At 40.8% G+C, this 14,370-nt stretch overlaps 1 protein-coding gene across 1 annotated transcript in view; it reads left to right on the top strand.

The window, feature by feature from the left end:
• VANGL2 (VANGL planar cell polarity protein 2) overlaps positions 1-14,370 on the top strand; it is a 319,026-nt gene that overhangs the window by 245,956 nt on the left and 58,700 nt on the right. Inside the window, exons 6-7 of the mRNA XM_078670605.1 lie at positions 3,479-3,615; positions 12,424-12,559. Coding sequence (XP_078526731.1) covers positions 3,479-3,615; positions 12,424-12,559 — 273 coding nt within the window. The remainder of the gene's footprint in view (positions 1-3,478; positions 3,616-12,423; positions 12,560-14,370) is intronic.

Genomic DNA, 14,370 nt, shown 5'->3' with positions numbered 1-14,370 from the left:
CCATTGTGTTCCTGATTGAAAGTTAAGTGCAATATGGAGATGTACCAACCACCCACATCCCAAAACAAAGACGAAGTAAGAAATGGGGACTTGCAGCCATGGCATCTCATTGCTCACCTGCGCACCCCATCGCTTGTGCTCTGAGGCAAATACATGCTCTGGAAAAAAATATTTTCACCCTTTCTCCTCACATGGACCCTACCTATCCTTGGCTCAGTGCAGGAAGTGCTAAAGGGCAGTTCGTTTTGCAGTAGTGTGCTGTATATGTGCGGACCCTGAAAGCACATTTTCACATTTTCAATTTCAAGGCTTTTCACCCAACTTGCTTTAACACGGTTAACTTAAAAAAAAGTATAATTATTAGTTCATATTAGTTTCCAAACATAAAAATATGCATATAATCAAACCAGCATTCAATAAGCAGAAAAACAATTGTACGTTGACCTAAAGAGAGACTGTCTAGTTCCTTGAAATAATTAATCATAGTAAAGTTATTATTATGCTTTAGAGAAGATATAGTGCACGTTTAAAAATCCACACAGGCTGTGGAGTAGTAAAAACATTGTACTAGAACAGGACCAAATTTTTATAGCGGAGTTTCTCTCAAAAGACTGAGATTCTCCTGCATAAACCTTTTTAGCAACAAATAAGAGTGCCAAGCCCAGTCTAGCTATCCTGGGTACATGGACGGTTTGTCGTCCTAATGTGCTGGCTGTATAGTATAAGATGGTTATCATGGCAGGTTTGCAGTCTGAGAGCAACCTTCTTCTCTGGATTTGTAAAAATTGACCTTTGTTTTGATATTGTCCTCCATGGTAGACTAGTGATGCACTTGGTTGTGCTCGCTAGAGGTCACATAGCCACCTAAAACATGGCCGCCAGGTTGTCGCTCTAAGCCAATCTCCTTCCGAGCTGACATGAGCTCCAGTGGTGTAGCCAGTCTCCATCTCAGGGTATGTTTCAACAAATGTCCTTTGATCTCATGAATACTATCCTTGCATTTAAGATTGGGATGATTTTTACACTGACTCAAATATTGGCATCAACTGAGGCCTCTGTTTAAATTCAGTGAAATGAAAATAATTGCATTTTATTTGCCTTACATATTGCCATTTTAAACCCCACCAGGGTTCTAGGTCTCAGACATGTTCTTATTCAACTGCAGTATTATTTGGGCCCGAACTCCACATTATTGAGAAACTTCACTGACTCTGTGCCACTGTTCGCCACCCAATGTAGAAGAAATCTGGTAACCTTACCTTAAACAGTCATTCCCTCGCAGACATATTTAAATTGACATATTGGGTTGAGTCCCAAGATTTACTATCAAATAATATTCAGGTTAACAAGTCACCTTCTTCTGCCTGACACCACCTAATCAGCTTTGGAGAAATACATTTTTCATATTGCGAAAAATATCTAATCAAGTAATTTATATTTGCCTGTCAAGCGAACTGGCTCAGTTTGCTCCACCATCTATTTTTTAAGTTGGCAGACTCTGTGGTGCAAACTTTCAAAATGCTGCTGTTCCTGACAATGTGCTTCTGGATTGGGAATTCTTAAGTTTACGTAGGTTGCAGGAAAAGAGATAAGCATTCCATAGGATGCACATGAGCCCGCTGCCCTCCAGCCTATGGGAGGTACAAAGAAAGTCAGATGCAGGAAGATTGTTTGTTACCTCCTTCGAAAGGCATTTGAGTCAGAAATGTGCAGATGGGATTTGTTCTCTTTCAAGAGCTCTGATGGAAAATGAATGAATTAAAACGTTACTGCGGTATTGCAAAGCTTTTGGTAAACTTTGCTCTGAGTGGGATCCCAGGCTCCCATCTCTTCTCTTTGTTTAGAGAGGTGTATCGACCTCAGTGATGATCCAACCCATGGATCAATCCGGTGCTGTAGGCAGATGTCTTGTAGGGTGCTGATTAGGAAAAAGTACTAACCTCCAAAGAGGGGACCCTTGAGTCTAATTGACAACTACAAAGATAATGTAGTGTAGCAGTATATCCTACTGACGAAGGCTAACATTACCAATATAAACATTGGAATGCTGATGTAGAAGGTCAGTACCGGCCATTATTGGCCTTTAAGTGCTCCGTTGTGTTCAGTGGGACTTTCCATCATTCTAATATATCCTTATAGCCACCTTCTGCCAAGGGCTATATTGATTATTGAGGGTCTGTAATGAGGTAGATTTCTATTAGCCGATATGACTCTCCGCAGAAGGTCTATAAGGCTGTTGGAATATTTCACCCACTATGGGTAAATTGTTCTAAATTAAAAAGGAAGAAAAAGAAAGGCAAATGTGGGAATGTTGGAGCAGAGGGATTATACCAGCCATTATTAGTCCGGAAACACTTCATTGTCTTCAGTGGAGCTCCCAATGTTCTAATAAAAGTTTATGGTTGCAGAATATAATACAAAGTTACAATTTTAGTTCCCAGAAGAGGGATGGGGAGAGGAGCTGGCCTAACGGCTAGGGCGCTCGACCTCGGACCTGGGGATCTGGGTTCGAGTCTCGGTAAGGACGCCAAAAAACCTCCTGTGATTCTGGGCAAATAACTTAATCTCCCCGTGCCTAAAATGAATGCGTGTCCTCATGTAACGTAACTGGTGCTATGTAAAGCGCTCTGATACCCGATTCAGTTCGGGTCTAGTTCGCGCTATATAAAACTCTGTAAAAAAAAAAAAAAGAGTGGGACAGTGGTCTTAGAATAATAAGCCAATATTTTAGAATAGTTCCTTCCCTCGTGTTGAGCTATTGTTCAATTCCAGAAACTCCAAAACCTCATGCTCCATTCAAAATCACCTGTTAAGAAACCATAGAACCTCGAATTCGATAAGTTGAGAACCTGTCATGTCTTTTACTTACTTCAGGGCACTTCTATGACCATTCTCTCCATGTTTTTTTCAGTCCTCATTTGAATTAAGCTACCCATATGACATTAGGTTATTTCCATGTTTTCTTTAAAATGATTTTCCTGCGTGGGCGAGCAGTAATTTAAAGCCTACTACTGCACCCATCTGTATGTACAGACATTTATTAGATGGTTCTGTGTCCTGTCTTCCTTTTCTCAGGAACAAGACTGATGCAGGTGACACCTCGACAGCCATCTTGCAGTGTGTGAAATATCAACCTGCATCCTGCGCTATGTTACATGCCTGTGTTTTGCTTCTTGCTTTTCAGCTATTCCCACCTTCCTCCCTTTGTTCCTACAAAAGCAAGAACACCACTGTTTCCCACCTGCTAATTTTCTGGATGTAAATTTTTGGAAGGATGCTATGAGATTTTGAGTGATGCTTATCCTTTCATAAATTGCATTTGTGGAAATCTGATTATATCCCTCTGTGCTGTGCCACGTTTGCCCTTTATGTGCTTGTTCCTTGTGTCTCAGCAGCCTTCATTCCTTTGTTTGCAGTTGATATTGTACCCCTAACCCTTGTTTTCCCCTCCATCCTTCCCTCTGTTTCCCTCACACAGTATCCAGCGAGTGGCGGTATGGATCCTGGAGAATTACTACCATGACTTCCCCGTCTACAACCCTGCCCTCCTGAACCTGCCCAAGTCTATCCTGTCCAAGAAAATGTCTGGCTTCAAGGTGTATTCCCTCGGAGAGGGTGAGATGCCGCTTCTTTGTTGGGCGTTGTGGGAGGTGGGATTTGTACTTGTCCTCCACCTTTTGTCTATCCACCTGGGACTCTCCCTCATTGTTTCAGTCCCGTCTTGCTTAGTGAAACGGTGTGAAATGTCAAATTATTTTTTGTGTTACTTTCAAATGCTAATAATATATACAAACTTATCAAATGCGTGAATTAAATGTGGGAGTGATCATTTCACGGACTCGCTTAATAACATGCGTAGTCCAGTGCACACCCCATGAGACGGATGTGTGCATTCTGATCTTAGTAATCGTACGTTATCATTCTTCCAAATTAATTTCCCCCCAGTACTCTGTTCTTTGGAAGTATTTTTGATATTGGTGTTGTACTCTCACATGCCTTTAAAGTCGGGGAATATAGTTAAAAAAAGGTTGTCAAACACCTTTTTCCATCCTTTAAAATCTGTGGTTCTTTCTCAAAGTAGATGGGCAGAGTGAATTCACATGGTTAATGGCTTTTGGTTTTTATTTTTGCGAACAATGTATCAATTTTCTGTTTGCCACTCCTTATTCTAACCCGTCTGCAAAACTTTTTTTTTTAACACCCTACCCAATTGTAATTTGATATTGGTTTGCGGTGTTTGATAGCATTAGTGTATAGGGGACACAATGTAATGAAGAGAAAAGGACATGTCACTATTAGACTAAGCAGATTGTCGAGCAGGCAGTCTACTTCACTTGAAAGTAAAACTGCTGCCAGCAAAAAGATTTGTGGGAGGTTTTTCCAGAAAATACCCTTTTTCCTTGAAAATTCGAATACATTTTCTGAGGTTTTTTTAACTTGTAAAACCTAATTTTGCTAAATTTGTACATGCTGTTTTTCTAAACGTCAGCAACTTTGTGAAATTGGCAAACTATTTTATCCCATTGGGTCCTCCTCCACACAAGAACTGGAAGTGATTACCTAATTGATTGCTGTTGTGCTGAGAAAATATCCCAAAAAGTACTTCTGTGTTTAGATTATATTGAGTAATGCAATTGTTAAGATATTGTAAAACACAAACGTTTCCTATCTGTGAGTCGACCTGGCGAAAGTACCTGCTGCTCCCAGAGCATCACGCCAGGAATAAATCTTGAGTCTTTGTGATGACCTGACAAATGGAGGGAGTATGGTATTGAGATCTGACCAATGGAGGACGTTTTCTCCTCGGGTTCACGTTATGTTCTCATGAAACTAGGAACATTATTTTTTTTTCTTCAGAATCCAGGAAAACTGCTAGCTGCATCAAGGATAGTTAAGGCTTTAAATTTGGTTGCATGGTTTCTGTCCCATATTTATATAGCGTCATTGTTAGTATCAGGTGTAAAGCTATATTCAAATTTTAATCAACAAATGCAGTTAACGAAAAACTCATTTGTTGCCTTACATGGGGACTGTCTGTTCTTTTGGGTGGTACATTGACTGCACGTATTGTGCTCACCTTGCATGGAATTTGGCCCCAGTACATAATCTGTCGTGCCCTTTAACAGATCGAACCATGTCATTTCCTTTAATGTAATACAACCTGGGGCTTTATCCTGATTTTAAGAGTCAGCAAGACATCCGGTCCAGGAACTGTAGTAAGTCTTTCCTGATGTTTCAAATTATTTTCTTGTTCACTCACCCTGATGAATTCAGTTTTTTGCTTTGCACCTTTTTCGGGATCCCGTTCCTCTCCAAGAGGTTTTGGTGAACCCTGCTGCTGTTAGCAGGCCACCCACTGTTACATGGTCCAGAAATCTGTGTGGCCAACTCATCTGGTTACCAAATGTTCACTAGAAAAGCTGACCTTGTGGCCTTCTGTTTAGAACTTTATTTTTGTTCAGGTTATTTTTGTTTTGCTAACTAGAAAATATAATAAGAGTTTATCTAGAAACCACTCTTTCCCTTTTGACTTTGGTGTTTCTTTTTAGCTCATCTGCAAACCAGAATATCTGGCCACTCTGGGCGTTCTTATCTCTGATCTTAATTTGTTTTGTTTTAAACGGTTTTATGTCTTAAGACCACCTTTGCACTTTACTGCCAAACAAATGGTGATTCCCTTGTTCTGTTGGGATCTGAAGGCATTGTTCCCCAGATTTTGGTATCCTGCAGTACTTTTACCCTCTTGCTATTGTAACAGGAATATCTATATGGACAGTCAAAATCTGTGGCATCAAGGCAGTGGATTGTGTACAGGGTCACTTTACAATTAAAGTACACTTAGCGTTTCTGTCATTTAAGTTAACCAGTAATTCAATTATTAAGAGCAACTTTTTGAAGTACAGATGGCTTGTTTGGAAATGAGAATGTCCTTTAAAAACTATCTTTAGAAGACCAAGGGCAGCGCTAATCAATTACTGAAAGAAGTTTAAAAAGCACATTTGGTTGATGGTTTTTATGTATCTTCGTAAGCATATTGCTTTAAATAAACGCTGTAGTTTCTCAAATTTCTTACTGCAACAAAAATGTACGCTTTTCAGAATGGTCCGGGAGGGCAATCGTACTAGTAGCATTAGGCTCAGGGAAAATGTATAGGTGGTTGTTGCTGGTGCAGTGGGCGTGGTTTATACGCTCATTCATGGATTACGTGTGAATCCTTTTTGAAGTTGGCCTGTCTTTAAGCTTTCTGTACTCTTTTTTTGTAGCTGGACTGGCTCTAGCATGCCAGTATTCTAAATAAAAAACTGAGCGCTTCATACATCTATTTATGGATTTTCTGAATCGTTTGAGAAGTTGGCTTTTTTTAAAGCTTTCTATACCCTTTGATTTGTCAGCGTGTCAGTATTCTAAATCAAAAACTAAGCTAGAGATTATTGGAATGCAGCACAAATTGATGAGAAAAATTGAAGCTTAATAATAGTTGAGGGCATACAGGATTTCTTTCTTTTGCTACCTGGGGGTAGATTCCCAGTTGTCTTCAAAACTTTTAAAGCCATTCCTCACCCGCTTCCACTGCCCCCTCACTCCCCTAACGTAAAAACAGTTGCTGCCGAATGAAAACCTGTTTGTTTTATAATCATTATATAAAACTGGCAGCTCTAAACCTATTTAACAATTCAAACATTGCAGCTATGTTCAGTTATGGCTGTTAAAAAAGGCAATTAAATTCATGATGCCAGCATGCTGACGTGTTTTTCCTGATTCTGGGTGCAGAGTTTGGGAAACCTTATTTTTGCATCCTTTTATTTCTCATCCTTATTGAACATAAATATGATGTAAAAGATAAGGGTGATGCTGGAAGGGACATCAATAAAGTTCTCACAAGGTGGGTGAAATGTGGTTGTACTAACTTTTCTTTGTGACCACATCAGTTTTCAGATGCCACCGAGCAGGGCATTGAAACTCTAGGCACTTGTCTTGATCTACCTGATCACATAGCACTATGATTAAGAGAAAAATAATATGACGAATAAGGCGGCATAGGAAAATGCCAATTTAAACTCCATGCCTAAGAATGGATATCGCGCCACAAAATAGCCCTGAAACCAGCCGTTTTCAAGATTGGCTAAAAATGGGTAGAGGTGGTGAGCTAGGCAAAACGATTAGATTTATTTCTGACTTACCACCAGCAGGAATACTTTTTGTAAATTAGAAAGCTTCCTTCCTTTGCCAAGATATAAATAAAATCAATTTGCCACATATGGAATTCCTGCCATACTACGTTTTTATGGCTAGTTTGCAAAGAAGTTAGAATAGGATAAGAGCACTGCACAGCGGCAGATCAGAATTCTCTGGGGCATTTGTTTAGTGACGCCTCAAACACCTGGAGCAGGATCCTCCGGGGTGCTGTCTTTGCAGTGTTACCCTGCCCCTTCTGGCTGGCTCTGGTGGTGATTGACCGCACCATTGGTGCACACTGTCTCTTGAAGTCAGCCTTCCTCTCTGCGGTAGGGTACTTTGTATAGTTTGTGTGGCTGCTCAGTGACCTTCTTGGGTTCAGTCTCGTTGCTCCGTAGCAGTCTGTTTCCTTTTACCCGATTTACTCACGCGCTGCGGAGTAACTTGAATACCATGCGAAGGGTGGACTCTTCTTGCAAGAGCAAGCTCCACCGCACAATTGAAACGACCGGATCGCACAATCGCTTCCAAGTGTTGTGACAGGCTGTGCCTGATGAATGTGGCCAAGCTTCATGTTTTCTGACAGTGACATATTACATGAAGAAATCTGACCCATGATGAGTGCATGAGCTCCAAGTGTGCTTCATGGGCCTAGCGAAGAGGGAGTCATTTGTTAACGTCAGCCAGTAAAGGTCGCCTTGGCTGAAATCTCCCAGCTCAGGGAGCTCATTGCCGCGACTGTCTATGGTAAGCACTATTTGATGCAGTATGTCCACCACACAAGCTAAGCGACTAGACCGCTCTCTCCTTTACAAAAGGCTGCTTGAAAACCGGTATTGCCCTTTGAATTCGGTAGGTGGTTTTTGAAGTAGTCGTTTTTTTCCCCCATCCATTTTTAGCTGTTTAGTGTCCTTGAACCACCTCTGGCATCCATGAATGCAGTCTCTGCTTTTCAGTGGTGGCCAGCTAGATCAGATGGAATCTTGTATCTAGCACCAGTCTCCCTTCGTCTACAGTTTGTTGCTTCGCTTAATACCAAGGCACGACTATTGTAGATGCCGTTGTGTGGTGAAGGCAGTGGGTCTTTTGTGGCTCCCCATAGACGAACATTGAAATAAACAGCCCCCGTCTCTCCCTGTTTACTAATCAGTCGCTTGCTTTATTCAACAATAATAGACCTAAAAGAGTACAATAAATAAAAGATATTCATGAAATACAAGCTATATGAAACATTACAAAACAGCATATCATTAAAAAGGTCCGATAAAAATAATCTATCGGAAATTGTTAAGGAACACTACCCCCGCGCTTCACTTGGAAAGTCACAGTAGAGCACAAAAATAGAGACTAAAAGGGGGGAATAAAAATATAGACCCAATAAACAATGACACATCCCTAAGAAATCCAAATGGCATTCATACGCTATAAATAGGCAGTGTTTGAAACATAGTACCCATTCTCTAGTCTCTTTCTCACCATTCATGATTAATCTATATTCACGTATGTAACCTACCAATATTATGTACTGTTATAGTCATGTGCAACATTTATGCTCACAATGCTCTGACTGCTGTAGTGGTTTTACCCACTAGGCAATATTCAAAGGAATGGGTATAGCTGACTTAAAAAAAAAAAAAATTAAAAAAAATTTAATTTATGGTGTCGGATGGGAAAACATTATGGCACATATATTTAATCATTTTAGACGAACGCAAGTTCTCCCCAACCGTATAATTTTTTTTATTCTTATTTTTGTAGCTTTGCTCTGATTTTCAGAGTTAGTGGAGTAGTAATTAACTCCTAGTGAGTGTGTGGATTGATTACCATATAAACGGATAATACGAACACCTCTTCATAATAGCACGCATTAACGGCATTAGATGGAAAGTGCCTCTCCTTGACATGAACTACTCTGGTATACTACATACTTTGGCCACCCTTCATAAAGGAAGAAAATACCACAGTTGTCCCTTCTCCCACGTCCTGCCACATTCTCAGTAAGTGGTTGTGATATTCTTCTGGTGATTTATTGCCACACTACAATGCCAGAAGCGGATGAAAAATAGACATAAACAATATTTGAGGTGCAAAATAAGTTCTTCCCAATGCTTTGCCTTTCTTAACCATTCTTACTTGGGATGTATTAATGTTTTGCAGACTAAACAAAGGTAGTAGGAACCCTTTTGTAAACTGGAAGGGGTCTCCTTCCCCTTTGTGGAAGTTGACAAAAACATTATTGGGAGTAGGCAGTGGTGCATGAGACCACTACTTTCTCCTTAAAAAATGGAGAAAAAAAAAGATTTTTTTTTAATGAACTTTCTATTTTTATTTTTAAATGCATTCCAATTTCTTTTTTTTTAAAGCAGACACTGACATATTGTCCCCCAACCCCTGTGATGGCAATGAATTGTAGTGGATTCCAATTTTCGATCTGCCTCATTAATATTCATGATAGGTCGAATTGTAACCAACGACGATTCTGTTTTTTATGATCAGACCTATTTACATCTAAATCGGTTCGCAAAATACCATTGGATTCCCAAAATTTGATGCACACATTTTGGCCACTTTTTGCGAATCCTATCTCAGTGCGTCTGCCCCAAAGTGCTTCCCTTGGAATTTGCAGCCTGCTCTATTTTGTGAATGTTCCATGCATATTTTTAAGTTTTAATAATAGTAATAATTAGATTGCATACAACGTAAGGTACAACCTTCACGGAAGATTTAAAAAAAAACAAAAACACGGTCGATGTCCTTATGCGTTTCTTATTTAGAAAACGGTTGCTTCGCAGTTGGTAAAATTAAGCTGTAGCGCGTGTTCTGAATTACTGAGCAAGATTGAATTCGATATCCTTTACCTTTTGTGTGCTTTTCCGCCTAAAAATGGATTATAAAGATGCTTGTTGTGTGTATATGTGACACAGGGCACAATACACATGCGAGTCTGCCTGCGATCACAGTTACTGCTAAAATCACATCCACCTCTAAGGCTGCTTACTCCTCTCACCTTCCTGTGAGCGCTTAGCGCCATCGTACGGCCAGACAGGAAACTGCGTCATATTGAGCATCGACAGCTAAGAGCCGGAGAAGCAAGATCAGCTGCTGAAGAAAGGTTTTACACGGAAAACAAATGTTCTGAAGCCCAAGTGCAGGTGCCCTAAGGCCAATTGATAATAAGGACATAGTGCTACATCAAAAGGACTGAGGGAAAGAAGGGAATAGTCAACACGTGTTGACTGTTTCCTTCTTTTCCTACAGTTCTTTTGATGTAGCATTATTCCTCATTACTTTCCTACTTTTGGAGAACAGCAGGTAACTGGTATGGCGATCAGCTTGGTCCTCATACCAAGCTGATCGCCATACCAGTTACCTGCTGTTCTCCAAAAGTAGGAAAGTAATGAGGAATAATGCTACATCAAAAGAACTGTAGGAAAAGAAGGAAACAGTCAACACGTGTTGACTATTCCCTTCTTTCCCTCAGTCCTTTTGATGTAGCACTATGTCCTTATTATCAATTGGCCTTAGGGCACCTGCACTTGGGCTTCAGAACATTTGTTTTCCGTGTAAAACCTTTCTTCAGCAGCTGATCTTGCTTCTCCGGCTCTTTAAGAGTAACTGGGGATTTTCTGAAGGGCGCGGGCTTCATACTGAAATGCGGCAAAGCAGACCCTTCTGAAGTGTGGTGCTGACGTGTGCGGGCTACTTCACCGCAGCTCAGTGGGACCCAGGCGCGAAACGCCCATAGGGCAGACTAGCCCCCCGTCCCCCCCCCCCCCCCCCCCCGTCGTCTGTGTCAGCCCGGGCTGAGACAGCATCCGTGGCACACACACACACTGTTTTTGAGCTTAACACAGCTTCACCTGAGTTCTTCGCAGGTCTTTAACCCCTTCGCCGAAGGGGTTAAAGACCTGCGAAGAACTCTGGTGCGGCTGTGATAAGCTCAAAAACAGTGTGTGTGCGCGAATTTCGCCGCAGTGCGGGGGGACTAGGGGGTGAGCGCGACGCTGCGGTGCTCATGACGGAACCACGCCGTCAGGGGTGGCGTGTGCTCATGACGGCGTGGTTCCGTCATGGCCGCACCCGCTCATTAATTTGCCCATACAGGCGGGGAATTAATGCTGCTTGGGCGGAGTGGCAGCGGCATGACAAAACTACGCCGTCGTGAGCACACGCACCCCGTGGGTCATGACGGCGTGGTTCCGTCATAAGCACGGCATGGGTTAAAAGACAATTTACGTGTTAACAAGGCTTTGCTTTTTCACCCCTTCTTCTCCACTCAGCCTATTGATGGAAGATTTAGCCCCCACCCGTATATACTTAGTAGCCCTGTCGAAATTTGGCTCTAGTTTCCCCTCTAATGGGACCCATTGTCTGCCACTGACAAACTTTTGGGCGATGGTGATGGCGAAGCACTGGTCTGGAAATGTGAAATCATTTAGTACCAGATGCATGGTTTGTTTATACATTGGAGCCCTTCCCCAAGCCACAGTTCTCACCCCAACAGTAGTGTTCTGAGTTAAGATTTTCTCTGTTTTTTTATTCTATGATTAGCACACCTATCTCCAAGTTTTTATAAAGAAAAGGACGGGGAAGATTTTTACTGTGAGCAGCAACTCGGTAGATAACCCCACACTTAATGACTGTGTTCTTGTTTGGCAAATTCTACTGCCACTTTTGAATTTTCTTCTCTTCTGTTTGAGTCTTTTAAGCTGTAGTTAGCTGATCTTATTCTAAATAATAGTAGTTGCCCATGGGGTTTCTTTAACTAACCAGAGAATCGCTGATAAAGAATCGAAGAACAACTGAATTGCTGTGCATTTTCACTTTGTTAGTTCCTGTTTTTTACTGTGTTCTTTAGTGGACCTCCAACTATTAGAGCAGCGTGGAACGGGAGGATCATTGGACCAAGAAGCAGAGGGGTTCTGTTGGGGAATGTGGAGTCACTGACTAGGCCGAGGTTTGGGATCTCTGTCGGATGGAGCGGGGTCTGGGTAGGAGAAGGGACGGGTACTAGCAGTCGAAGAGGCAAGGCTTAAAGGTTGAATGAATGATTATCAGTACAGATTTATATCACGGACTGTGTCAAAAGTGGTCCCCATGTACTGTAATCGTAGAGGTGAATACAGGTTTGCTGCATGGGATTTCTCACATTGAACGAGACAAATGCAACAATGCTCATATACTGTTGTGTGAAGAATCTGTAAGTATGGACGGTTCCTCAATCTAATTGCTTTTTTTCCTTTGTAGAAAACACTACCAATAACTCGACAGGCCAGTCCCGAGCAGTCATTGCAGCAGCAGCCAGGCGACGAGACAACAGTCATAATGAATATTACTACGAGGAGGCAGAGCATGAGCGCAGAGTTCGAAAACGCAAGGCGAGGTATGTCTGAATGAGGAAAATTGGAGTAGAGCAGGATTGTCTTTCGGGGCCTCTGAACCAGCGGCAGGGCTGTGACACTGCCGCCCACGTCAGTCTGTCGCCTGATATTAACAGTCCTTGCACCAGCCTGGTTAACCTTTCAGATTCACATTCTTTTTGTACAGCTGTAGGTGTGTACATATTTTGCCATGGCTTGCTTCCTCCAGGTGACAAATTGCAGTTCGTTATTTATTAACACTTTATATTTCGAACTGATAACTGGTAAAGGGATCCTCTTTCAAATACATCGGATTATAAATGTGTAACTGTTGTTCCTGTGCCTTAAAAGCCTGTCTTTATTCTAGCTATTGACAGTTGTGTTATCATTGCAGCGGGCTCCTCGAGGAGTCAGCTGAAAATGTAGAACCCTCCAGCTAAGTAAATACTGGTGTTACATTGGTAAAATCAATTCTGTTTCATTGCAACATAAGATGTGTCTATTAGGTTTCCATGTAACAGTGGCAATTTGTATGTTTCCCCTAAAAAAAATTCTCCACCCCTTGGAGAATTACGCAGTGAGGCAGAATAGGTTTGGATACCTGTCCTTGGTGTGCTTCGACCTCACGAGATAGAATTCACATCTTTGGAACTTACTTTAAGCAAAGCCTCATCTGGAATCACAAGTTTTAATGTATTCGATGTTCAATTGGTAAGCTATTGAAATTTTAGTACATTTCAAACCCTGAACCTTCAACTACACAAGACGTTTTTTTTACTTAATGCAAAGATAGCCACTTAATTAGTCATTCCACAGTGTAAAGACCATCAGCTGCCTTATGTCTGTGAATGGTGAGCAGATGACTGAATAAACACAAGAGGGATCCTGAGAAAGCCAGTTCTAAGGGAACATCCCACCAGGGAAAAAGACAGACTATATAACATCAAAATGATGTCCCCAACTATGAATAAGAATAGGACAAAAATTCAAAAAATTGAAAAAATCCACCCACAGAACAGCTCAACTAATTTTTTATTTATTTTTTATTGTTCGACATTTTATCATTTTCTTTTTTTTAAAAAATGTTAGACAAAACAGATAAATTCATTCAATAGAAATACAGCAAATGCATCACAGTGGTCTAACCTCGTCAAAATAGCGCATATAAATTAATGAAACACAACGAAAAGACAGCCCATAATTTACAATATTCAAGAAATACAAATAAAAGTTCACACTATAAGTCCAACAACCAAGAAACAAATACATCAAGCACATACAATAAACCAAAAATACATTCAATTACAAAAAAGTAGAAAAACATCAGACATTAAAAAATACTTAAAAATATACAGTTTACAATTATACCATACACAACACACAAGAACCATTGAGCAAGACATTCACTTGTGAATGTCTTACTCAATGGTGGACCGTGATTTATACTGTTTTCAACTTGATATCTTCTTATATATTCTTCCCCCACAGACAGTCTCTCCAGCCCTGATGTTCACTTTGTTTTACGCTACAATTTTTTGATGACCACTCCTGGGTCAGGAATAATGATCAAAGCATAACATGTGTGCCCTGACAAATGAACTTATATAATGTTTTTGGTACTTTCCGAAACGCGCGTCAGCGCTTTTCTCTCTTGTGTGTTGTGTATGGTATAGTTGTGAACTGTATATTTTTCTGTTTTTTGTAATGTCTGATGTTTTTCTACTTTTTTGTAATTGAATGTATTTTTGGTTTATTGTATGTGCTTGATGTATTTGTTTCTTGGTTGTTGGACTTATAGTGTGAACTTTTATTTGTATTTCTTGAATATTGTAGA

This window comes from Lissotriton helveticus, chromosome 12, assembly GCF_964261635.1.
Source record: "Lissotriton helveticus chromosome 12, aLisHel1.1, whole genome shotgun sequence".
NCBI classification, from domain to species: domain Eukaryota; kingdom Metazoa; phylum Chordata; class Amphibia; order Caudata; family Salamandridae; genus Lissotriton; species Lissotriton helveticus.
This window is presented reverse-complemented; position numbering and strand designations above follow the sequence as displayed.